The sequence below is a fragment of the Dendrobates tinctorius genome, unplaced genomic scaffold, assembly GCF_039654945.1.
Source record: "Dendrobates tinctorius isolate UK_male_01 unplaced genomic scaffold, ASM3965494v1 ptg000083l, whole genome shotgun sequence".
Lineage (NCBI taxonomy): Eukaryota > Metazoa > Chordata > Amphibia > Anura > Dendrobatidae > Dendrobates > Dendrobates tinctorius.
The window spans coordinates 15,394,243-15,422,164 of NW_027361751.1; the positions used below are offsets into that span (position 1 = coordinate 15,394,243).

The 27,922-nt window shown below is 44.1% G+C and overlaps 1 protein-coding gene across 1 annotated transcript in view; it reads right to left on the minus strand.

Annotated features, from left to right (window-relative positions):
- Positions 1–27,922, minus strand: part of AP3B1 (adaptor related protein complex 3 subunit beta 1) — a 351,534-nt gene that overhangs the window by 68,616 nt on the left and 254,996 nt on the right. The window contains exon 24 of the mRNA XM_073584144.1: positions 12,640–12,724. Within this exon, the coding sequence (XP_073440245.1) occupies positions 12,640–12,724 (85 nt within the window). The remainder of the gene's footprint in view (positions 1–12,639; positions 12,725–27,922) is intronic.

Consider the following 27,922-nt stretch of genomic DNA (forward strand, 5'->3'; position numbering starts at 1 on the left):
CAGTTTTCAGCCTGGACGGTATGAGCTGCTGGGAATACAGCGTCAGTGACTGGGGGTGATGTCATAGAGGTTACCTTCGGTCACTGAGCTCCATTCCCAGCCAGGCTGAACTGCAATCAGATCCCCGCTAGCACAGTGAGTGCTCACGGTGCTAGTGGGGATCTCACCGAAGTCACCGCAGGTTAGCCTGGCTGTGAACAGAGCCCAGTGACCGGAGGTTACCTCAATGATGTCACTCTCGGTTACTGACGCTGCGTTCCCAGCTGCTGTCACTGTTATTAGCAGCAGCAGGGGTAGGCTGATGGGTGTAATGCTCCCATCAGCCACCACCTGTTGTCTCTTTTATTACTTAAATGTAACTCATCATTCTCCCCTGCTCGCACGATATCCGGCAGAGCAGGGGAGAATGATGAGAACCGTGTTCAGCACCTGGCGCCGGGGAACAGCGCTTACTGTAGCACTTCTTCCCCGGGGCCGATGCGTGTCACATGGATGACATCAATGTGTGTTATGTGTATGCATGACATTCAGTAGAAATTGTGTGACAAATTTTGTTGCCATTTTTACCCACTTCTTGTGTGAAAATGTAAAATCTTTGGCTAAAACAAAATTTTGGTGCTAAAAATTTAGTTATTTTGTTCTCACTGCCCAATGGTATAAAATTCTGTTATACACCCATGGTGTCAATACACCCCTAGATGAATTGAGAAGTGTAGTTCGTAAAATGGGGTCACTTATGGGGGGAGGGTTCTGCTGTATTGGCACCTCATGGGCTCTCCCAGTGGGTCATGGCACTTGCAAACCATAACAGTAAAATCTGGCGCTCCTTCCCTTCTGAGCTCTGCCATGCACCCAATTCCTGCCAATTCTGCATTGAAGTAGTAAAACGGCGCTCCTTCCCTTCTGAGCTCTGTCGTGCTCACAAACAGTGGTTTACCCCCACATATAGGGTATCAGCGTACTCAGGACAAATTGCACAACAACTTTTGGGGTCCAATTTCTCCTGTTACCCTTGGGAAAATAAATTGGGGGCCAAAAAAATCATTTTTGTGAAAAAAAAAGATATGATTTTTTATGGCTCTATGTTATAAACTTCTGTGAAGCACTTAGGGGTTTAAAGTGCTCGCCACACATCTAGATAAGTTGGGGGCGTGGCCTAGCACCTGATGTGAGCGGTCGGCTTCTGGAGCTCCTCCGCTGAGACCGGCAATTATCCTGACGATAGGACCCCTCTGGAGGCTGGTGAATCTCTGGGCGGCTGAGCGGAGACTCAGGAGGTCGGCCCCGACGGGTGAAGCGGTGCGGAGCTGCAGCGATGGTCCGGAGAAGGCAGCAGGACGCCAAGGCAGAAGCGGGGATCCGCACCCAAGATGGCGCCGACAGCGTGGAGGCGGCTGAGAGAGCGGACGCGGCAAATGCCTCTTATGCAAAGAGGCTAGAAGTGGCGGCCAAGCTGGAGAAATATGCCTGGGTGGAGGGAGCACGGCAGGAGATGGCTGAAGAGAAGGAGGAACAGGCTGGAGAACGGAGGAATGAGCAAGGAGAAGGCTCTGAGGATGATACGGTACAGGGGGGGCCGGAGGGGGAAGAAGATGGAAGGGGGAATGATGGCGCGGAACAAGAGAATGTAGAGGAGCTGGTTATAGGGGAGCCCACTTTGCGGGACATTTATGAGCTGATCAGATCATGCAAAATTGCGATAACAACGTTAACTCACAGAGTGGATGGAACTATAGCAGAAGTTACTACAATAAAGGCAGACATGGGCAAAATGGATAAGAGAGTGGGAGAGGTGGAGGAGAGAGTGAGTGTGTTGGAAGACCATATCTCTAAAATGCAAAAGGCCCACACTCAGTGTTAGCAAAAATGTGCTGCTCTGATTAATAAGACTGATGATCTGGAGAATCGTTCACGGAGGAACAATGTAAGATTAGTGGGTATCCCTGAGAAGACTGAAGGAAATGACCCTACAAAATTTATTGAAAAATGGCTCCAGGACAAGATAGGTGGTGATAACCTGTCTAAGATGTTTGTGGTGGAAAGGGCTCATCGAGTTCCTATGAAACCCCTTCCGATGGGATCCCCCCCTCGTACGGTCCTTGCCAGGATCCTGAACTATAGAGATAGAGATGCCACACTGAGGTGTGCTCGTACGGCTGAAGACGTGTATTAATGGCCAGAAGATCTCTATTTACCCAGACTATTCGGCTGAGGTACAAAAACAGAGGATGAGCTATGGAGGGGTTAAAAGGAGACTGAGAGATTTGAAGTTGGTGTATTCTACTCTCTACCCAGCGAAATTGAGAGTTGTAGCACTGGGGACGGTTCATTTTTTTCCAACACCAGAAGACGCCACTAAGTGACTGGACTTAAATCAGCAGAAGCTCTCGGCTAATAAAGAAAGAGGGAAGTGAAGGGATGAGGCCGGAAGTGAAGAAGTTGCTGCCATATTGCTGCCTTTGGACTTTGAGTTCACAATTTATTGTGGTTTCCGGAGGACTTATTGTCAAAATGTTGTTTTATATGCAGAGGGGCTGGGGAGGTGTTTTAGTAACAGCGGATTAAGGGTACTATGGAAGAGGTAGCTAGACGCTGGACTACCTACTCTCTCATAAGAGAGGTGAACGACAACAGCGGATTAGTTATGGGTTACTGTGTTAAAGAATATGGGGGGGGGATGGGAGGGTAGGGTTGGGGATTGTTGCGGGGAAGTGAGACTTACAATTTGCTGGGAACAGAGTCCTATCTTAAGGGGTCAGGAATTGGTACTTGGGAGGTATCATGGTGAGAGACACAATTAAAGTCGTTAGCTGGAATATAAGAGGACTGTCGGAGGGGAACCGGAGAACGGCAATAATGGAGTATGTGAGAAAACGGGGGCCGGATGTCATTTGTCTCCAAGAGACACATTTGCTTGCAGAAAAAGTAGATGTGCTAAAAAGACGGTGGATCGGGAGGTCTTACCATTCTACGTATTCCTCGTATGCTAGGGGGGTATCGGTGTTGATTGGGGAGTCCACGCCCTTTGAAGAAATTGAGTGCCATGTAGATAGGGATGGGCAATATGTTCTATTATTCTGTAAACTCTATGGGCAGTCACTATGTCTTGCGGCTGTTTATTTCCCACCCCCATACTCGGGGGGAAAAAGGTACAAGAAATATTTGAATTGTATAAAAGGGGTATGGGGTTTCCCATGTTAATCATTGGAGATGTCAATAATGTGATGGATGAAGGGTGGGATAGACATAAGAAAGATTCAAGCAAAGGTATTAAAAAACTGTCGAAGTTTGGGAATTATATGACGGAGATGGGGATGGTGGACCTCTGGAGGGTGAGGAATGAGAGCGTAGTTTGCTACTCCTGCTATTCGGCAACTTATGGCTCCCTCTCCAGGATTGACCTGGCACTGGGAAATGATTTAATGACGAGTATGGTCTGTGGAATTGAATATCTGCCGAGGGTGATTTCAGACCATAGGCCTATAGAGCTCTTGATTAGACGGGCAGGTGGGAGGCATGGACGTGGAGTGGAATGGAAATTGCACCCCTTGTGGCTTTAACATATTGATATGGATATCATTAAGAAGGAAATCACAGCGTACTGGCAGTTTAATGAGGAAAGTGTGGAGGGGCGGGTGGTGTGGGACGCAATGAAAGCTTTTCTGAGGGGTATTCTTTTTAGGGAAATTTCTAGATGTAAATCCAGGACTAGGTTGGAAGATAAGGAGATCATAGAGGATTTGGAAAGAGCAGAAAGGGATATGGTGTCGGACCCATCAGAGATAACTAAATGTAGTTTAAAAGAAGCTCAGGAAGCGGTTAATAAGCTATATATAAAAAAGGTGGAGAGAAGAAGAGCTTTTCAGAAAGTACAGTTTTTTGAGGATGGGGAAAGAGTAGGACACTTACTTTCGGTGGTAGCTGCTGCACAGAGGGAATCGGGGTACGTATACAAACTAAGAACGGGAGAGGGGACTGTATTGACGGAAGTAGAGGATATTTTAGGGGAGTTTAAAAGTTTTTATGAGCAGCTGTATGCGTCAGGGGTGGGAGATATAATGGGGAATATTGAAAGTTTCCTGGGTAAGGCGAAACTGCCTAGGATTGGGGACGATGATAGGGGAAGGTTGGAGGAACCTATAACGGAGGAGGAGATTAGATCTGCTATTATGTCAATGGCTAATAACAAGGCTCCTGGGGCTGATGGACTCCCGGTGGAGATATATAAGAATTTAATGGACATCTCAGTGGCCAAATTAAAAAAAGTCTTTGAGGAGGCGTTAAGGGTGGGAGAGCTGCCGGTGTCCATGAGAGAGGCGATAATAGTAGTCATTTTAAAGGAAGGAAAGGACCCGGAATTGGCAGAATCGTATAGGCCAGTTTCATTGCTGTCGGCGGACGTTAAGATTTTGGCTAAAGTTTTGGCCGGCCGGCCGGCTGGCAAGTGTGGTTCAGGGTTTGGTACATTCGGATCAGTCTGGCTTCATGCCAAATAAGTCTACAGCGATAAATCTACGTAGATTATTCTTGAACTTGCAGGTGCCGTCGGATAATGAAGGGAATAGAATTGTAGTCTCCTTGGATGCGCGTAAGGCATTTGATAGTGTTGAATGGTGCTATCTTTGGGAAGTGTTGAGATCTTTTGGTTTTGGACCAATTTTTGTCTCGTGGGTGAGGTTATTGTATTTTTCTCCGACTGCTAGGGTGAGAGTTAATGGGGAGGTTTCTGGAAGTTTTGGTTTACATAGGGGGACTAGGCAGGGGTGTCCGCTGTCGCCGCTGCTTTTTGCGTTGGCAGTGGAGCCCCTGGCGCAGACAATCAGGAACTCGACTTTGGTTAAGGGGTTCCGGTATGGTATGATAGAGGAGAAAATAACCTTATACGCAGATGACATACTATTATTTTTAGAAAATTCTGGAGGGGCCTTGGAGGGGGCGATGAACATTCTTGGGGCAGTTGGGGAGGTTTCGGGTCTGGAGATCAATTGGGCAAAGTCAAATATTTTGCTGGTAGATGAGGGGGGCGGGGAGATTCCGACGGCACTGGAGGGTAGTAGGTTGCCGGTGGTTCAGCGGTTCAAATATCTGGGAGTTCAGGTGTCCCTTCCTCTTTTGAGTTATATTGATTTAAATCTGTCCCCATTACTAGACAAATTTAGGAAAAAAGTAGGGGTGTGGTGCAGGTTGTGCCTCTCTGTGGTGGGTAGGATAAACCTGGCTAAAATGATTCTTATGCCCCAATTGTTATATATATTGCATAACTCCCCTGTTTGGCTGCCCCGAAGGTGGTTTCGTACCATTAACTCTATATTTCGAGACCTGGTATGGGGGAAAAAACAGCCAAGAATCAGGCTGGAACTCATGCAGAGGCCTAAAGATGGGGGGGGGATTGGCTCTTCCGAACCCCTGGATTTATTTTTTGGCGGCACAGGGTCAGCAGTTAAGAGGATGGAGTGAGGAGAAAGGACTGGGTTCGGTTCAAAGGATTATGGTTTGGTTGGTGGGAAGGGACCCATTGGTTCAAGGTCTGGAGGCAGGGAATTTTGGGAAGTTGGGTGGGACCTATCCTACTTTGATGCTAATCCACAGAGTCTGGGAGGCAATTAAAAGGACAAGAGAAGTGGGAGCATTAACAAATCTCTCCCCAGTTTGGAACAATGAAGTACTGCCTGAATTTGTTAAAATGGGGGAATTTAAAAATTGGATATCACTAGGTATACTATATGTGGATCAGATACAGGACGAACGGGGGTTATTGTCCTTTGAGACACTGCGGGGGAGGTATGGGTTGCGGGAGACCAGTAGGTTTCAATATGGACAGCTGAGACATGCCTATCAGGCGCAGAGTAAAATGGTTAGATATGAAAATTTGTAGAGATATTCTGGTGGATTATGTATGTGCGGTGGGTGGAACGAAGGGGGTAGTTTCAAATATTTACAGGGATTTGTTACATACCTTTCTTAATAGATTTCCCATTAAAGCAAAAGAGAAATGGGAGGAAGAGGTGGGAAGGATAGAGGAGGATATATGGGAAGATATCATGGCATATATTCCTCAGTTATCATTAAGTGAGCCGGGTAGACTTTCACAATATTATGTACTTCACAGAGTATATAGAACTCCAGATAGGCTTTATAGGGCAGGGTTGAGACAGACTTCTGAATGTCCTAGGTGTCGGTCTGAGGGAGCGGGGATTCTGCATATGTTATGGCAATGTACGAGACTGAATGTATACTGGTTGGAGGTGGGAGAAGCAATTGGGAAATCGTATGGATGTACAATCACATGGGATCCTGTGGTATGCATTTTGGGTTATGTAGAGGAGATCCAAGTTCAAAATCATCATAAACTGGCCATAGCTAGATTATTGTATGTTGCACGTAAATTGATTGCCAGACATTGGTTGAGTGGAGAGCCGCCGACTCTGCGGGAATTTTATAGACAGTCTGATGTAGTTGTTAAAATGGAAAAGGATATTTATAAAAAAAAGGAAAAGTGTGAAATCTTTTGAATCACTTTGGAAACCATGGGTGGAGAGAAACTGATTCCGGAGGGATGCTGTTTACACGTGTAAGCAATGGATGCTAATGTCTCATTATTGGCTATTGAGGATTTAAGGGAGGGGGGGGTGGAGGGAGGGAAATGGGGGATTGGTTTTATAATGTTTGTAAATATGTCTATGCTCCTTTTTTGGGCACAATTGTGTGCAATGTCATTTTGAATCTTGTTAATAAAAAATTATCTGATTTAAAAAAACACATCTAGATAAGTTCCTTAGGGGGTGTACTTTCCAAAATGGTGTCACTTGTGGGGGGGTTTCCACTGTTTAGGCACATCAGGGGCTCTCCAAAAGCGACATGGCATCCGATCTCAATTCCAGCCAATTTTCCATTGAAAAGTCAAAAGGGGCTCCTTCCCTTCAGAGCTCTGCCATGCACCCAAACAGTGGTTTACCTGCATATATTGGGTATCAGCGAACTCAGGAGAAATTGCACAACAACTTTTGCGGTCCAATGTCTCCTGTTACCATTGGTAAAATAAAAAGAATTGGATCTGAAGTAAATTTTTTGTGAAAAAAGTTAAATGTTCATATTTTTTAAATATGCCAAAAATTTCAGTGAAGTACCTGAAGGGTTAATAAACCTTCAATGTGGTTTTGAGCACCTTGAGGGGTGCAGATTTTAGAATGGTGTCTCTTTTGGGTATTTTGTATCATGTAGACCTCTCAAAGTGACTTCAAATGTGATGTGGTCCCTAAAAAAAATGATGTTGCAAAAATGAGAAATCGCTGTTTCAATTTTAACCCTTATAACTTCTAAAAAAAAAAAAATTTTGGTTCCAAAATTGTGCTGATGTAAAGTAAACATGTGAGGAATGTTACTTTTTAAAGTATTTTATGTGACATATCTCTGTGATTTAAGGGCATGAAAATTCAAAGTTGGAAACGTGCAAAATTTTCACCAAATTTCCAATTTTTTTCCCAAATAAACACAAGTCATATCAAGGAAATGTTACCACTACCATGAAGTACAATATGTCACGAGAAAACATTGTCAGAATCACCGGGATCCATGGAAGCGTTCCAGAGTTAATAACTCCTAAAAGGACAGTGGTCAGAGTTGTAAAAATTGGCCTGGCCATTAACATGCAAACCACCCTTGGAGATAAAGGGGTTAATTTATTAAGAGTGGAGGGTGTTAAGAGTGGGGAGGATCACTTTTTCACACGTGCCCATACATGTCTATGGGTCCCTGAAAAAAAAAAAATCAGGGTGCAGAATCAGATTTTCACAGACTGACAGAATTGAGAAAGTGGAGAAACTTTTTTTTTTTGCTCTCCCCCTCTGAAAAAGTTGAATCTCACTCTAATTAGAGTGTGATTAGCATAGTCGGACTTATTTTCTCAGATAGAGATAAACCGGTTGTGTGACCCTACCCTGAGAATTAGTTATCAATTCACTAGTAACTTTTTCAGAACTTCTAGGGCTTGTAGCTTGGATGATGAAATAATTAGTATTGTACAGAAGATCAAACTTGGCCATAACTTTCTAAAAATGTACAACATAAATCTAACCGATAAAACACCATGCATTTGATTCAGGAGAGCTCATTTCTAGCTTTGTCATTGGAATAACATTGCTGGAGATCAGGCGGTGTGAAGGAAATCTATTTATACTGTTGTTGGTCATCGCTAGCTGTTCAGTAATATTGATCAGCCTTGTTTGTCTAATAGGAAAATAATAAACAATTACTTTACAATGCCAGAATAAGTAATCAGTTTCTATATATCTGATATAACAAACCTCCCTAAACATAAAGGTGATGATCTGCATAAATCAATGAGCTATGGTCCTGTGCTCGTATTTATCATCGCAAGCGTCCTTTATTCAACACAGGAAAAGCCAAATCGTCCCATCAATAATCTACCTGTTTAACACTCCTGCTAATTCTGGAATGGTATTTACAACGACTCATAGATGTGTACTTTATTAATGGTCTTCTCTTCTTGATGTGCTGATATCAAATACATAGTATACATATAGAGTCACATTCACTCCTCACCAGACGCTCACACCATGTCCAGACAACCAACTTCTGTCCATGACACGGTCATCGAAAAGAAGATCCAGCACAATGGGGAAAAAAAAACACTGCAGAGATACTGGCACTGCGCCTGGTTCTCCACTTGCAAACCATTACTCACACGGACTAGACAAAGTTCATCCCCTTTCAAGAGGCGATCATGGGTGCACGGAACGTTGTACATTTTTCCAACTCCCACTGCTTCTCTTCTCTACCAATGCCAAATGGGTTTTTCATTGAGCGATTAGGAATTTCTTGCCAATTCCTTAAAAACATTGGGCTGTGATAATCTATACTGTGTGGATTACGACTCTCTATCCCCATCCTACCACCTCTGCTAAATGGGTATTCCAGCACCCGGAGGTAACCACGTCATGTCTAGGTACCTGCCGGAATGCTTGCGCTCCGTCCTATGCATTAGAATATAGACGGCGCCTAGTTCAAAAGCAGACTTCTCTCCACCTTTTTACTACGCATTCCTTTACATTGGTTTGCACTAGTTCTGTCCGCTTTGCTGTACTTGCTTGCAGTGCAGTACTATTAGGCCAGGTTCACATTGCGTTATGGCAGTCCGTTTAACGGATGCTCCCTCTGCACTAGCCGTGACGGACCCTTGAACACGGTAGACCTTGTCCGAGGGTCCGCCACAGCATAACGGGACATCACTAACGCATGCCGATTTTGACAGTCAGTCTATGGGTGCTTTAACGGTTGCGTTACATCGCGATAATGCCGCTTTGTAACGCATCCGTTAAACGGACTGCCATAACGCAATGTGAACCTGGCCTTAGACCTACAATACTCTGTTTTATGTTTTACAATATTGTTTTGCTCAATATAATAAAGAAACAAACATTCTCCATCAGTGTACGGCATAAGTATGTGAGTTTAACCTGGTACCAGGCATTAAGTTGTACGGACATTACATTAACCCCTTAGTGACGGGCCATTTAAAAAAAAAAAAAAAAAAAAATCTGACCAGTGTTCCTTTATGTAGTAATAACTCTGGAATGATTCGATATACCAACGATTTTGACACTACTTTTTTTTATTCGGGACACATTATACTTTATGATAATGGTAAATTTAGGTTGATATGTTTTGCATTTATTTATAAAAATATCAGAAATTTGACAACAATTTTACAAAAATTGCAATTTTAAAACTATGAATGATTATCCCTTTAATCCAGATAGTCATACCACACAAAACATTAACACTTCCCTCATGTCTGCTTTACTTCAGCACCATTTGTAAAATGTTCTTTTATTTTGTTAGCTTTTTACAAGATTTAAAAATGTAGAAGTAATTTTTCATTTTTTCAGGGAAATTTACAAAACATATTTTATTAGGGACCTGTTAGGTTTTGAATTAACTTTGGGGTCCTATATATTGGAAACCACCAAAAGTGATACCATTTTAAAAACTGCACCCCTCAACGTATTCAAAATTGCTTTTGGGTACTTCATTAACTCTTCAGGTGATTTTCAGGAATTAATGCAATGTAGCATAACAGGAAAGAAAAAGTTTATATTTACCATCTACATTTTGATAACTTTTGAACAGGTCACTATAGCCGGCAGACTCGAAGGCCGTTATTTGGCCATGAACTTTCGTGGCAAACATCAGGACTACATGATTAACCCCATTGGCACCCTCATATCTTAAGAGGAAACCCCACACTTAATCCACCAACCTGCATAGAAGCCAGCAAGTCCCCCCACATAGCTGGAGAATTACCTTTTCAGCATACAACAGCCCTGAGGATATGCAGCTGTGGCAACTCGAGCACAGTATTCAAGAACGCCGAAAATACTTTATTAGCACCTTATCCGAGAAAGCTTGCTCATCACTAGTGATGAGCGAGTATACTCGTTGCTCAGGTTTTCCCCAGCCTGCTCGGGTGTCCTCTGAGTATTTTGGCAAGCTCGGAGATTTAGTTTTCGTCGTCTCAGCTGCATGATTTGCGACTGCTAGACAGCTTGAATACATGTGTGGAATGCCTGTTTGTTAGGAAATTCCCACATGTATTCAGCCTGTCTACAAGTCACAAATCATGCAGATAAGACGAAGAAAACTAAATCTCCGAACACGCTAAAATACTCGGAGGACACCCGGGCAACGAGTATACTCGCTGATCACTACTCATCACTACTGATGAGTGTTGGTGGTCTATTCCTCCACTATCGGCAAAATCATCATCCTCCTGCCTTGATTAATGTGAATGATGCAACCTATGTCAGCCACAGATTGCTGTGAATCTTGCACCTGCGCAACAGACGCACAGGCACACTTTGCTCCGTCCTGCAAATGGCAAAGTCCTGTAATGCACATGAACCAACTTTACTTCCGTTTATAGGTGCTGGCGCATTACAGGACTTTGATTTTCCCTTATTAGGGCAGATCAAAATGTGATTGAGTTTCAACTGCACAGGCGCAAAATTCGTAGCAATCTGTGGATGACATATGACAAGTCAGCCACATTATACTGTATAAGTACAAAATGGCAGCCCTCCAATTTGGACACTTATACAGGGCCCCTAAGGCCAAGTATAGACGCACCGCTGAGAAGTTCCAAGCTGTCCGCTTGGTAAAATTCATCAATAAAAGTAAACAGACAGCGTCCAAAATCAGGTGAAAAAATCCTCACAACTTCATTTATTCTGACATAGATGCAACGTTTCGACCTGCCTTAGGTCTTCTTCAAGCATTTTCATGTCAAGTCAAAACATCATATCTATTTGATTTATTGAAGTCATCTACATTAACCACAGCAGGAAGACTGCGATTCTGCCAGCATTAGCGGCTCAGACCAGCGACACTCAGCAGACCTGACCTTACTGATTAGCATACGGCGTGGGAGACTTATGGATGTTATTTTCTGGGGATATGCAGGGGGAGTTAGTGGCTTATATGAAGGCTGATTGACTGCAGTAATAGAGCAGTTAAAATTGGTGGCTATAGTTTATGAATGCTTGGCCACCGCTGCCAGACTGCAAGGGTGGCTGGTAACCTAGACAACAAGAATTAAAAATCCCCCTTCCCACCCCACGTTCTTGAGAAGTTTAAAATGTACATAATCAATTTACAATTTTTTTAAGTGCTGTTGCGATTAAGGCTGTGTTCACACGTTCAGGCCTTTTGGCGTTTTTTTAGCGTTTTTCCCTTGCAAAAACGCATGCATACATTAAGCTTCCTATTAGAATGCATTCCGCAATTTTTGTGCGCATGATGCGTTTTTTTCGCAAAAAAAAAACAAAAACGTGTTGCGGGAAAAAAAGCAGCATGTTCATTAATTTTGCAGAAAATTAGCGGATTTCCCACTATGTTCATTGTATTAGAATACTCCGGAAAAAAAAAAAATAAAAGCGAAAAAAAAACATGGAAAAAAAATGCGGATTTCCTGAGAAGTCTGGATTTTCTCTGAAAAATTCTGCTTACGTGGGCACATAGCCTAACACTTTAAAATAAGATGAATCAACCTAATTTTTATTTATTGAAAAATAAAAAAAAAACTTTTAGGAAGTAAGAATCAATTGCAATTGAACATCCAACTAAACACAACATTCTTTCCATGTTTAGTCTACAAGATACAATGGAGAAAGCCCCAATATCACACCTAAAGCACTATACAGCATGATGACACCTGTGCCCAGGAAGCATCAAGTGACGTAATAGAGGTCAGAGAAAGCTTTGTACTGACGTGTGCACATGATATATACATGACTGTCACATATAGAGAGCAGGAGAGATCTGCTCTGTGGACATGCAGTGCTCCCTATTCCAGAAGAGGAGGTTCTTCAGCAGCTGCGGTATATATTATACAGAACTGTGGCCCAGCTGCTGCAGACCTCTTTTGGGAAATAGGAGAAGAACCATGAACCAAAATGTAGGTGCTGCTCCATGTGTAGTACAGTTTGTGCTTTAGCAAGGATGAGGCAGAAATCCCTCAGATATGGGCGTCACATAAGCAGATCCATAAAGAAGCTTATTGTTCTTTTCTATTCATTAACATCTAGAAGATACAAGCCGCCTATTCATAGCAATGCCACGTACCACAACTGGAAGCTGGCAGTCTGAGTGGAATCACAAAAGTCAATACCCATTGAGACAGTAATGGATCCCTCTGGCTCCAGAGAATCTGCAAAATAAAATGTTTTCCCCAAATAAATTTACAAAGGTAAAAGAAAATCAAATAACAAGCAGCAGTCAGCATGTACATGCAATGAGAATGCTTGGCTTCTCGCATTACTGGCTGGGGAGGCCGGCTACACATGAGACCAAGCTTCCCTGTCAGAAAAACGAGTATAAATAGGAGCGGCCATTCAGCGAGTAGCTGCCATATCAGCTGTTTACTGGGCTAAATTGGATTTCACTTATTGTGTCCTTTGTCCCTTATTTAAATAGATACAACAACAGCGCCGGCGGGTCAGACTGCCATTTACACAGAGGCTGAAGAGGTGGGCTCTCTGCTCCTAGGGTCTACCGAAACCGCTGTAGGGCCAGGACCCCAGGTCAGGGACATGAGAACACCACTGATCACGTTCGCTTTCTTTTGCGATCCAACTGGAGTTATCCACCCTTTGGAAACATTTTTTTTTTATTATTTATTTTTACTGCTTAGCTTGTATTTTGGGCTAAAAATAATTTTTGCAATTGGGTTTGATTAAAAATGTTGCACTGTTTGACTTTTACAGGCTCTTTATTTCCCTGCGTATTCAATTTAGTTGGTCTGTGGTCACAAATCAGAAAAAGACAGATAAAATAGTTACAATCACTCCTTTTAGAACGAGCTCACTCCTAGTTAACTCATTTGGCAGCCAGCAATACAGTGCAATATAGAGGCTAGAGAAGGCAAATAGGTTCAACATGTTTAATGAAATCAATTGTAAAATGACGTTTAGCCCTAAATTCTAGCATTTAAAAGAAAGAGGACCTATCATCTGCTAAAAAAATTGAGCTAATACCTTGCAAAAACCATTTTGCGCTGTGTCGTTGTACTGCAGGGATATTTAGATTTATTGCTTTTGAAGCGCACTATGTGAAATCTCTTCTTTCGTTCAACTGCGTGTTTCTTCAGAGTCTTGTCTAGGACGTGCGCTTTCATCCCTCCCTCCCAGATGCTACCAATCTCAGATTGGCAGCTGATTTAGCAGTCTCATATGCTGTTGAACGGTGATCGGAAGCATCTGACAGGGAGGAGTGAAGGCGCATGTCCCCAGAGAAGACTCTGAAGAAACGTCCAGTTGCTCTCCAAGCAAAGATTTCACATACCAGACTTACTTTTTTGAGAGGTCCTCTATGTAAAAATGGTAACCAAGGTGCACAACCCCTTCAAAAATTTCAACTCAAGGACAAAAAGAGAACTGCCATCCATGCCGATTTAACTCCTTAGTGACAGCCAGTTTTAACCTTAATGACCCGGACACATTTTTTAAACCTGACCAGAGTCACTTTATGTGGTAATAACACTGGAACACTTCAACAAATCCCAAACATTCTGAGATTGTTTTTTGTGATATGTTGTACTTCATGATAGTGGTAAAAATTGGTTGACATGATTTGTGTATATTTATGAAAATATCGAAAATTTTTATAAAAAATGTAAAATTTTGCAATTTTCAAACTTTAAATTTTGATGCCCTTAAATCAGAGTCACATCACATGATTTAGTTAATAAATAACATTTCGCACATGTCTACTTTACATCGTCACAATTTTTGAAACATTTTTTTTTTTTCTTGTTAAGCATTTATAAGGGTTAAAAGTTCAACAGCAATAACATTAGCCTCAATTTTTTTACTTTCATAAGGGTAACAGGAGAAAATGGAGCCCAAAATTTATTGTTCAATTTCTCCTGAGTATGCCAATACACCATATATGGGGGAAAACTACTATTTAGGCACACGGCAAGGCTTGGAAGGGAAGCAGCATCGTTTGATTTTTTTGAAAGCAAAAATGGCTGGAATCCATGTCGAGTTTGGAGAGCCCCTGATGTGCCTAAACAGTGGCACCCCCCCCCCCCCCACAAGTGACCCCGTTTTGGAAACTACATCACTCAAGGATTTTTTCCAGCGGTATAGTGAGAATTTTTAACACCCAAAGGTATGACACAGAATTTGATAACATTAGGCATTAGGTTGTCAAATTGAATATGTTGTCATTGGGTTTAATACTAATGAGCAGGTAACCGCTACTCCAGTTTGCATCGGGTGCTCGGGTGTACACCGAGTATTGCAGGTGCTCGAGTGACCCAGATGTAAGTAGTGAACACTTGTGCTCAACAATAGCCATCATATCGTCATCTTTCTTTTTTCTTTTTTAACTTTTAAAAAAATTGGAACCTGAACGATAACCCTAACCTGAAATTCAAACCCTAACGCTGTGGAGGACCAGACTGGATGCCGGACCAGGGCAAATCTTTTTGATGGAATGGTTTTCCTAGCAGGTTTGCCAGTTATATTTTTGCCAAAATCAGCAACACATAGAAGATTGCAATATAAAGAAATGTTCAACTCTAGGGCTTCTATCTTCTAAGGACCTTTTGATTTTAGAAACGTTCTTTTACACACAGGTTATTCTTTAGAAAATGAAGAATTTTTTTCAAGCAATATATTTAAGTCAAAATCAAAAGTGGATTAAAATGGAATAGAAAATGTGAAGGAACGACTTCTACTTCCTCATACAGGATGCATTTTTTTCTTTGGCACCAACACGGGTATTACTTACCTGGTAATGTGTTTTTTCGTAACCCATGACAGCACCACGAAAGAGGGGATCCGCCCTTCAAGGACAGGAAACCTTCAAGATAAAAAGGACAGCTCCTCTCTCCGCATCAGTTGTTTTCAAGAGCATGAGAGGAACTCTGCGGATTAGTGTACACGCAAAATAATACATCCATAAATACATCTGATTCTTAATTACAAACACCCAAGGCAGTGTTTAACTATGACTATTCCACCGAACAAAAGAAGTGATCATAAATAGGGAGGGAATATAAGGGCGCCATCATGGGTTACGAAAAAACACATTACCAGGTAAGTAATACCCGTGTTTTTCAGTCACCCATGACGGCACCACAAGAGAATTTCAGAGACTTATATTCTTAGGGAGGGACCACCGCCTGCAGAACCCTTCTCCCGAATGTTAGGTCAGAGGAGGCAGACAGGTTCAACCTATAGTGTTTGAAGAAAGTAGGAGGAGAGGACCATGTGGCTGCCTTACAAATCTGGTCGATTGAGGCATCTGCTCTCTCCGCCCAGGACGTCTCCATGGCTCTCGTGGAATGGGCCTTCTGACCTTCAGGAATAGCCCTGCTTGCACTGACATAAGCTAGCTTTACGGCATCTCTCACCCACCATGCTATAGTCTGTTTGGACACCTTAAGCCCTTTCCTCGACCCCTGAAGGGATACAAACAGGGCCCTCTGCATCCTTCAGGGTTCCGTTACTTCTAAATAACGCAGAAGACACCTCCTAACGTCTAGGGAATGTAGCGTCTCCTCTTTCTGGTTGCTCAAATTAGGACAGAAGGATGGTAGAACTATTTCCTGAGCCCTGTGGAACTTTGTCACTACCTTGGGGAGGTAAGCTGGGTCTAATCTCATCACTATCCTATCCTGCATGACCTGCGCACAGGGAGGGTCTGCTCCTAAGGAATGCAAATACTAATGGGACCTCCCCTTTCCATACCGGACCTGAGACGGATATGAATTTCCTCCAGATTCTCCTATAGATTCTAGTGGTTACTGGCTTTCTGCTACTAAGCAGGGTGGATACTAACCTTGCTGAGAAACCCTTCCTCTTTAGAAGTGACCTCTCAAATTCCAGGCTGTTAAATGCAGCCCGCACATCTGAGGATGGAGAAAGAGCCCCTGGGACAGGAGATCTTGATCTTTCGGAAGGACCTACGGATCCATTACAGACATTGCCTTCAACCAGTAGAACCAAGGCTCTGTCCTCCCTGATTTTCCTTAAAACTGACGGTATGAGGCATATTGGAGTCCTGGCTCCCACTCTATCCTGAAAGCATCTACCGTATAAGGTCTGTCTGCTGGGCTCAAGGAACAGAACCTCTGGACCTTCCTGTTGTCCCTTGAGGCAAAGATGTCTATCTGGGGGCGACCCCAACATGTCTACAATTTGGTTGAACACTGATTCCTTTAGGGACCATTCTCCCTGTTTCAGCTGGTTGAAACTTAGAAAGTCTGTTCTCGTATTCGCTCTTCCTCAGATATGCAGGGATGATAATGAGAGGAAATTCCTTTCTGCTATCAGAAAAATCTCTCCTGCTATTGCCATTAGAGGACGAGAACGAGTACCCTCCTAGTGGTTTATGTAGGCTACTGTAGCTCGATTGTCCGATAATACTCTCACATGGTGGCCCTGTAGATGAGGTAAGAGCCCCTTCAATGCCCTTTTGACCACCAGGAGCTCCTAGTTGTTTGACGAAAGGGTTCTTTCTTCCTGAGACCAGGCTCCCTAAAGCCATAGGGTGTCCACATGAGCTCTGCACCCCCAGGGAATGGTATCTGTTGTGACTACCTTGGACGTTGTGCTTACACAAGGCACCCCCCCCGGGAGCTGAGTTGATCTCTAACCACGATTTGAGTGACCGAATAACTGTCTGTGTGAGAGTTAACTTCCTTTCTAAGTGACCCTTCAGAACTAGTTCGTTCTCTAGAACACACCACTGAAGATCTCTTGTGTGGAACTGGGCCCATTTCACTGCTGGTACACAGGCAGTTAGAGACCCCAACAGCGACACTGCCGAGTCATTCTTGGATTTGCTATTGATGACAAGACCAGTTTTTTGATCTTCTCCTTTTCCTCTGGGAGTCGACATTCTTGTCTCACTGAGTCTATTACCAAACTTAAGAAAACTTGTACCGTCACTGGCTCCAGTTTGGATTTTTGTAGGTTCAAATGCCACCCCAGCATCTCTAAAGCGTCCTTGATTATCCTGACTCATTCGTGACAGTGGAGAAGAGAATTCCCCACAATCAAAAAATCATCCAGATATGATATCACTAAAATGTCCTTCTCCCGGAGACGAGCAGTTACTTCTGAAATAAGTTTTGTGAATATCCGGGGGGCTACTGCTAGCCCGAAGGGGAGAGCTCTGTACTGGAAATAACTTATTTGAGATCTTATCTGCACAAACACCCTGAGGAACCTCCATTCTTGCTCGTGTATGGGAACATGATAATCAGCATCCTTGAGGTCCAGGACCACCATATAGCAATTTGGGATGAGAACCTTCACTGCCGTTTTCACTGACTCCATCTTGAACAAAGGGACTACTAAGAATCTGTTCAGGCCCTTCAAGTTTATAATAGTCCTCCAAGAGCCGCCTGTTTTTTTTTTTTAAATCAGAAATAGTGGGGAATAGAACCCCTTTTTTCTTTCCTCTATGGGAACTTCTTCCAGTACATGCTTTTCCAATAACGATATTATCTCATCTTCCAGGGCCTGCTGTCTTTGTTGAGCAGGTTGCACCGGGGTCTCTACATACCTTTGTGGCGGTGGATCGCAGAATTTTAATTTTAGGCCCGATCTCACAATCTGCAGGATCCAGGCGCTGGAAGAAATTCTTTCCCAGGCCAAGAGGTAGTGAGAGAGCCTCCCTCCCACCTGGGAAAAAAAGTCATGGGGGGGGCCTTTTTGGTCTCTCTGGAAGTTTCCCAAAGTAGAAATCTCTCCCTCCTTTCGACTGCTTGTCTGGTCAGTCCTGTTCTCTGTACGTCTGCCTCTTGGACCTGCGACCCCTCCGAAAGGATTGCCCAAAGGATGAAAAGGGAGACATCGGAAACTCTTTCTTCTTATCGCCCGCTTTCTCTAGTTTCTCATCTAGAGCTGGTCCAAACAGAAATTTACCTTCACAAGGGAGAGAACCGAGTTGGACCTTAGCCTGCATATTTAAAGGCCAGCAGTTCAGCCAGACTGCCCGACGACGTGTTGCAATGGCCAGTGTCACTGACCTGGTCGCAAATCTTGCTGAGTCCGCCAAAGCCTCTGCCAAAAAAGCGGCTGCTGCTTTAATAGTGGGGACAGCCACTAGAATGGTCTCTCTTGGGACTCGCTGCTCCAGCTGGTCCTTGAAGTTATTATTATTATTATTATTATTATTATTATTATTATTATTATTATTATTATTATTATTTATTGTTATAGCGCCATTTATTCCATGGCGCTTTACATGTGAGGGGGGGTATACATAAAAACAAGTACAATAATCTTAAACAATACAAGTCATAACTGGTACAGGAGGAGAGAGGACCCTGCCCACGAGGGCTCACAATCTTCAAGGGATGGGTGATAATACAGTAGGCGAGGGTAGAGCTGGTCGTGCAGCGGTTTGGTCGATCGGTGGTTACTGCAGGTTATAGGCTTGTCGGAAGAGGTGGGTCTTCAGGCTCTTTTTGAAGGTTTCGATGGTAGGTGAGAGTCTGATATGTTGTGGTAGAGAGTTCCAGAGTAGGGGTGATGCGCGAGAGAAATCTTGTATGCGATTGTGGGAAGAGGAGATAAGAGGGGAGTAGAGAAGGAGATCTTGTGAGGATCGGAGGTTGCGTGCAGGAAAGTACCGGGAGACGAGGTCACAGATGTATGGAGGAGACAAGTTGTGGATGGCTTTGTATGTCATGGTTAGGGTTTTGTAATGGAGTCTCTGGGCAATTGGGAGCCAGTGAAGGGATTGACAGAGGGGAGAAGCTGGGGAATAGCGGGGGGACAGGTGGATTAGTCGGGCAGCAGAGTTTAGAATAGATTGGAGGGGTGCGAGAGTGTTTGAGGGGAGGCCGCAGAGCATGAGGTTGCAGTAGTCAAGGCGAGAGATGATGAGGGCATGGACTAGGGTTTTTGCAGATTCTTGGGTGAGGAATGAACGGATGCGTGAAATATTTTTGAGTTGAAGTCGGCAGGAAGTGGAAAGGGTTTGGATATGTGGTTTGAAGGAGAGATCAGCATCAAGGATTACTCCGAGGCAGCGAGCTTGTGGGACTGGGGAGAGTGGGCAGTCATTTACTGTAATTGATAGGTTCGTAGGGGGGGTCACGTGAGATGGGGGAAAGATGATGAATTCTGTTTTGTCCATGTTGAGTTTCAGATATCTAGTGGAGAAGAAGGATGAAATAGTGGACAGACATTGAGGGATTCTGGTTAGTAGGGAGGTGATATCTGGTCCAGAGATGTAGATCTGTGTGTCATCAGCATAAAGATGATACTGAAAGCCATGAGATTCTATGAGCTGTCCCAGGCCAAAGGTGTAAATAGAGAACAGCAGGGGCCCTAGGACTGAACCTTGTGGGACTCCGACAGATAGGGGGCAAGGTGAGGAGGTGGTGTGTGAGTGGGAGACGCTGAATGTCCGGTCTGTTAGGTATGATGAGATCCAGGAGAGGGCCAAGTCTGTGATGCCGAGGGATGAGAGGGTCTGTAATAATAGGGAATGGTCCACTGTGTCAAAGGCAGCCGACAGGTCCAGGAGGAGGAGGACAGAGTAGTGTCGCTTGCTCTTGGCAGTTAAGAGGTCATTGGTGACCTTAGTAAGGGCAGTTTCAGTGGAGTGGTGTGACCGGAAGCCAGATTGTAAGCGGTCGAAGAGGGAGCAAGAAGAGAGATGGGAGGACAGTTCAAGGTAGACGTGTTGTTCCAGTAGCTTGGAGGCGTATGGGAGAAGTGATATAGGGCGATAGCTAGATACAGAGGATGGGTCAAGAGAGGGCTTTTTGAGGATAGGTGTGATGGAGGCATGTTTAAAGCTTGAGGGGAAAACACCAGTTGTTAGTGATAGGTTGAAGAGATGGGTTAGGGTTGGGATGAAGACTGTGGTGAGGTTTGGGATGAAGTGGGATGGGATCGGGTCGAGTGCACAGGTGGTGAGATGTGATCTTGAGAGTAGAGTGGAGAGTCGATCTTCTGTAATGGTGGAGAAGTTGGTTTTGAAGGTGGAGGGCTGGGAAGTCGGGAGGAAGGGCTCTGGGGGTTGTTGACCAAAACTGTCCCTGATGTTATCAATTTTCTGCTTGAAAAATGAGGCAAAGTCTTCAGCTGAGATGAGTGGGGAGGGAGGAGGTGCTGGGGGGCGGAGGAGAGAATTGAAGGTGTTGAATAACTGTTTAGGGTTGTGAGACAGGGAGGATATGAGAGATGAGAAGTAGGTTTGTTTAGCTGTGGCGAGTGTGGTCTTGAAAGTAGTGAGGGACTGTTTGAATGCGATGAAATGCTCGTTGGAGTGGGATCTTTTCCATCTGCGCTCAGCAGCCCTGGAAGCTCGCCTCAGCTCTTTGGTCAGGCTGGTGTGCCAGGGCTGTCTGTTGATTTTGCGAGTTTTGGTATGTGTAAGTGGGGCAGCGGATTATCCAGCCAGACCTTTAAAGACCAAGCTGCAATGGCTGGTCTTAGTGCTCCTGCCGAGGATTTCCAGGCTGCTTTAAAAAAATGATGTTTTCCTATCAAGCGGTTCTCTCAATGATCCCAAGATTTCGAACGGGAGGGAAAACTTCCTTGAGATCTTAAATACTGCCACATCCAATTTTGGGGCCTATCCCAAAAGGAGGATGCTTCCTCATCAAACGGAGGTTTTCTATTAAGGGATGTAAGACCCTGTGTTCTTCTGTCTGGCCTCTCCCATTCCCTCTTAATGAGGCTCTGCAATTGTTCATCTACAGGAAAAGTTCTACGTTTCTTCCTCTGCAGGTCACCAAACATAAGGTCCTGAGCTGACCTTTTAGTTTTTTCACCACTAGCCCCATAGTGGACCGTACCGCCTTTATCAATTTAACCATTGCCTCAACTGGAAAACCGATCTCTTCCTCTGCACTGCTTATGGAAAAATCCATTTGATCCGAGTCCCCTGGTTCTGATACTGTGAACTCATCATGTGATGACAGGGAGGGCTGGATCTCTCTTTACCCCTACTACCACTGTATGTCGGGGTCGGCAGCGCGCTAACTAACTTACGCACTTCAGAATGGATTAAGGACCTTAAGAGGCTGAAAAACTAGGGGATTTTTCTGAAATTGTCCATTCTATGCAGTCCTGGCCTAACTTTTTAGGCCAGGATGTTCCCAGTTGCTGTCCGCACAGGGGGCACTCCCTATTCTTCAGTTTAGCCTTACTCTCCCTAGGGACCCCAGGATCCAGAGGTTGATGGATGTCAGTAATGTCTCCTCCGGAGACAATGGACCCCTCCTTCATAGCACCATGAAGGTCCGCCCGTATACTGCCTGAGTGTCCCCCACTACTGCTGCGGGGTGGCTGCTGAGGATCCTGCTTCCTCCTATCATGTGGGCATGATGGGTGTTTGTCTGGTTTCTGGGGCAACTCCTGTTGTCCCTGCTGTGCTGGCTGTACCTGTTCTGGGGATAGAGCTTCCATGTTGCCAGGCTCCTTGCTTACCCACGGTCCCATTTAATATCCTCTGGGGAACCGCCAGCCGGCTGCCCGGACAGGTACCACTCCTTCCTGAGTACCTCTTTGGGCTTGCGCGTCACTGCAACGTGAAATCCGATGCGTGCTCCCTGATGCCGGCCTGCAGTTTCCGATGCTATTGGCCATTTGGTGCGCTCCACGGTACCGGCCTGTGCCATCCGGTCCTGCGCGCGCGTCCTGACCACGCACGTGTTCTGAGGAGACCACCGCAGTGCTGATTGCCGAAAGCACTTGCCTGTCAGAGAAATTTGCTCCAGCATCTATGCCCAGGGAGAGAATGAGGAGGCGTTAGCACAAGATCCCTCAGCCCTGCGCACTGTCCCCAGCCGCACATATTTAGAACACAGATATGAGCCCGGTCAGGAATACTTCTCTCCTTTTAGCAGTGCCTGTGTCCTATCGCGGCATCGTCCTCGGGAGATGTAAAGCTGGGGACTGTGGGCTGAGCGCAGCTCTGGCAGTCAGAAAAAAAAAAGGACTGGACACCCCACTGTGCACAGCCTTAATCGCTCAGGGAGGGCAGGGGAAAAAAACTGGCCTCCGTGGCGATACCGGGATTCTGGCTGCGGCTGCAGCAGACTTGTATCTGCCCCCAACCGACCGTCCCAGGCCCAGGCATCCTCTTCCGATTTCACCTGGGCACCGATGTGCTCCCGGGTTGCATGGCCTGACATAGTGCCTCCCCACACTCGCTTAGGGAGGGCGCCAAGATTTTAGCCTGTGACGTGCTATTGGAACCTAGTGACAGCTGCAGCAGACTCCTGCCTGCCAATCTCATCCATCCCAGGCATCCTCTTCTATCTTCATCTCGAGGGTTCCCCATCAACGACAGGAAACCAACTGATGCAGAGAGGAGCCGCCCTTTTTATCTTAATGGTTTTCTGTCCTTAAGGGGCGGATCCCGTCTCTCGTGGTGCCATCAAGGTTGACTGAAAAAAAAAAACTGCATCAAAACAGCATTAAAGATTTTCCAACAAAACAAGTGCATTTAAGTCTTTCCTAAACAGGTTATTCCATCCAGTCAATGTCTTTCATATGCCCTCAGGCTACACATATAGTGTAGGGAGTGGGTACTGAGTGGTATAAGAAGCAATCATCAATTTACCATATTATAGAAATATATGTAATTCTTTTTTTTTTTTTACAATCTCAGAAAATTCCTTAACAGTAATGGACCATTAACAGGACAGTCAAATAAACAGCAGTGATGATCAGTCTAATTTGGCATGAACATATAAGGGATTAACGAAACAGCAGTTTTCCTATTATCCTTTATGTCGCCGAAGACAGAAGCACAGAGTTCCTTCATTCATGACAGGACTGGCCATATGAAATATGTGAAGCTGCAAGTTTTGTGGATATTGCACAGGATGAATCAGCCGAGTAATATACCAGCATTGTCATTTTCTTTAATTAGCAACCTAATAAATCTTATTGGATCTCAAGGCCCTTTAAACATGAACACTAGCGGTTCTTTTCTACGTGTATGTAAAAGAGTAATGTGCACACTCACATACAGTGGCCTTTGGAAGTAATCCCCCCCCCATGGCTTTTAACATATCTTGTTACATTACAACCTGTGTTTAAATATTTGTGGAATCCGATTTGTGTGTGATGCTTCAGCACTAAATAGTCTAATCTAAATAGTCTAAAGTGAGAAAAATATATGCATAAACTAAATTTAAGGATCGAATAATTCAAAATTTTGCTAGGAAGCCCCTCAAAATTTCTTGTGCAAGCAATTACCTTTAAAAGTCACCTGCTTAATGAAAGCAAGTCCACCTATGTGCAATCTAAGTGTCACATGGTCTGTCCGTATATACACACCTATTCTGAAAGGCCACTGAGGCTGCAACATCATTAAGCAAGAGGCACCACTCAGCCCACGCAAGGAGGGCATTAATCAGAGAGGCAGCACAAAGACCAAAGGTAACCCTGATAGAGCTGTAGAGTTCCCAAGCAAAGACTGGATTACCTGTCTATACGAAAAGATCCATAGGAGGTGGCCTTTAAGGAAAAGTGGGCAGGGAAAAGCCTTTACTTACACACAATTGTAAGGCCCGTTTAGAGTTTGCCAAAAGAAATGTGGGAGACTCCACAAATGAAAGGAGGAAGGTGCTATGGTCAGATGAGACCACAAAATTGAACTTTTTGGCCATCAAGGCAAATGCTCTGTCGGGCGCCAAACCAACACAGTTCATCACCCCAAGAACACCATCCCCACAGTGAAACATGGTGGTGGTGTTTTTTTGGCAGCAGGGAAAGGGAAAATGGTCTGAGTCGAGGGAAAGATGGATGGTGCGAAATACAGGGATATTCTTGAGCAAAACCTGTTTCAATCTTACATAAATGGATGTATAGAAGGGTAAGAATAAACAGCTAGCTGAAAAAACCCTTATAAAATGTAACTTTTATTACGTTTAATTAAAAAGAGTTTTTATATACCCACACCAAAGATGAAAAGTACAACATGCAAATAGGATATATACAAATAGTTATATCGGGCTAAACAAAAAGGACCAGAAAATAGGATGGTATAGTATATGTAAACCTCGCCCTATGTATGTCCGTCCCAATGCAGTCGCATATTAGTTTACAACTGCTGTGTATTTTTACATATTGCCTGAACTTGGCAAAGACATGGAAGGAGGCTGTTAGCCCTAGAAAACACAATCCCTCATCAATAGAAGCGGTATAGCCAATTGCCTATGGTACCCAAAGTTTGCCTTATCTGGACAGATAAATAAATTGCAATAGCATTACAGTGTCTATACTAGCTGTGCTTTAAATAGTAGCCAGTCATACTAAACTGATGTGGAGAAGCAGGTGCACTGGCCCTAAATGCCACCACCGTTTTACACCTACCTATTTGCGGAGGTTGGCACCCTAAGAAGGCGAGAGATGGCGCCCCCTGCTCGTGCGTTGACTTCCCCTATGCTCCCGAGACAACCCTTTGCCAGACGTATAGTAGGAAACAGAGGGCCAGTCGGCCTGTATCTGCTGCTGATAGTGTACTAAACCATAGTGTACTAAACATACACACACATATATATACAGGGGTTGGACAAAATAATGGAAACACCTGGAAACATCAACAAAAGTTAGTTGGTGTAGGTCCACCTTTTGCAGCGATTACAGCCTCAATTCTCCGAGGTAGGGATTCATACAAGGTGTGAATTGTTTCCAAAGGAATTTTCGCCCATTCTTCAGTTAAAACACCCTCCAGTTCTTTGAGTGACGATGGCAGCGGAAATCGACGTCTAACTTGAATCTCTAAAATCGACCAGAAATGCTCAATGTTGAGGTCTGGAGATTGTGGGGGCCAGATGAGATGCTTAACTTCATAAGAATGTTTCTCGTGCCATGCTTTAACGATTCTAGCTGTATGAATTGGTGCATTATCATCCTGAAAGATGGCGCTCCCCTCCGGGAACAGTGCTTGAACCATAGGATGCACTTGGTCGCCCAAAATGCCAAAATAATTTCGGCTGTTAATTCTTCCATGAAGGGAAATCATTGGCCTGGCGGATCTCCATGAAATAGCACCCCAGATCATCACAGAACCTCCATGTTTTACGGTTGGGAGAAGGCAGTCTGGATGGAATGGTTCTTTCGGCTGTCTCCAAACGTACACTCGGCCGGAGGTCGGAAATAGGGTAAACGATGATTCGTCTGAGAATATCACGTTTCCATTGCTCGAGGGACCAATTCTGGAGGTTTCTACACCACTCTAAACGCTTGGAAACATTTGTCATTGAGAGCAGCGGTTTTCTAATTGCAGCCTCTTCCGTGGAATCCAGAATTGTGCAGCTCCCGACGAACAGTTTTCGTGGAAACTGGGTTCTGTAGGTGTTCATTGAGCTCAGCAGTGATTTTCGGAGCCGTGGTCTTGCGATCCTCTCGCACAATTCGCTTTACAGTCCGACGGTCTCTCTCAGTCAACTTTCGGCCGGACCTGTGCTTTGCTGCGGACGTTTTTCCTTCTCTTTCAAACGCAGTCATTACTTTGGAGACAGTACCTCTTGACACGCCAAGCATTCGGGCACTTTCTGTTACACTAGCGCCTGCCATACGAGCACCAGCAATTTGGCCTCTTTGAAAATCCGAGAGGTCTGCCATTGGTATTAGTTTCTCATCAATGTGCTTACAATCAGGGCTGTGGAGTCGGTAAGCCAAACCTGCGACTCCGTCTCCTCAATTTCCCTTACACAGACTCCAACTCCGACTCCACAACTCCAACTCCCACATATATTGCTTATATTTAAGTGCAAAATTTATTGTAGTACAATGTGAACATCAGACATTTAATCATTTTTATGATACAATAATCAAGATATTTAGATAGAATATATATTTATTGGAATACAACTTTAGAACACAAAAAACTAATAAATTGTAAATATGTAATACACTATGTAATATCAATTACATATATATATATATATATATATATATATATATATATATATATATAGTATATATAATATATATATATATATATATATATATATATATATATATATATATATATATATATAAAACACTAATAAACTATGTAAGTGGCAAAAAAACAGTTTTCAACAAAAACATACTAAAAAACATTTGTGCAGTCTATGAATTTGTTCTAAGAAATAGAATTGCCTCAATCAGATCCTCCTTCATAGATGACCTAAAATCTGACCTAATAATTTTAAGGCCAGAGAACAACCTCTCTACACTAACTTGGGTTGGAGGCAAAGCCATAACGACATGGGCAACATCTCTAACAATTTCCGGGTATAAAGGAATTGCCTCATGCACAGTCAGTTTTGATGAACGGTTGAATTTTTCTATTTCTTTGAGAGCAAGTGAAACATTTTGCTGAAATATGATCAATCTGCTTGCTATAGGAGACGGAGTGAAATCCTTTTCCTTGCGGCAACGCTTTGCCTACTCCATGTCATCCAAATACTTGTCAAAGTCAAACTCCTCATCTGATGAGGATGAAGATATGGCAGAAGTATCACTGTCAGGACCCAAGTCCTATTGCGCCTGGCAGTCCTCCTGTAGGCCACTCATTCTAACTGCTACCTCAGTCAGAGCTTCTTTTCCTTTAGTAAGCTGTTGATCATGAAGCAGTATACGATGACTTGGGTCCAAATAAACAGCTGCCAGAAAATTTTTATTTTCCAATAGCAATGTCTCTCTCCGTTTCATTGAAACAGAAATGACATCTGCGATTAAACCTCTTCTTTGGGACAGACAAAAAGGAGATTTTTGTGTACTCACTGTAAAATCTCTTTCTCTTAGCCTTTAATTGGGGGACACAGAACCGTGGGTGTTATGCTGCTGTCCACTAGGAGGCGACACTATGCATAATCTGAAAAAGATTAACTTTGGCTCCTCCTCTGCAGTATACACCCCTGGACGGCGTCAGCCTTCTCCAGTTTTGTGCCAAAGCATAAGGAGGAACGTAACCAAATAACATAACCATGCCTGTAAGAAGGCTACTATGTACGAGCTCAAAGAACAATATGAGAACTCAACAGTAAACAACGGCCCGTAAGGGCAACAGGGTGGGAGCTGTGTCCCCCAATTAAAAGCTAAGAGAAAGAGATTTTACAGTGAGTACACAAAAATCTCCTTTACTCTGTCGCCTAATTGGGGGACACAGAACCGTGGGACGTCCCAAAGCAGTCCCTGGGTGGGAAGCAGTGGACGAATATTGTGTTGACAGTTCCCTAGACTTGGGGTACTGCCGCCTGCAGAACCAGTCTACCCAGGCTCGCATCCGCTGAGGACTGGGTATGAACACTGTAGTGTTTCGTAAACGTGTGTAGGCTAGTCCAAGTGGCCGCCTTACACACTTGTCGTGCCGAAGCCTGATGCCGAATGGCCCAGGAGGCCCCTACTGCCCGTGTAGAGTG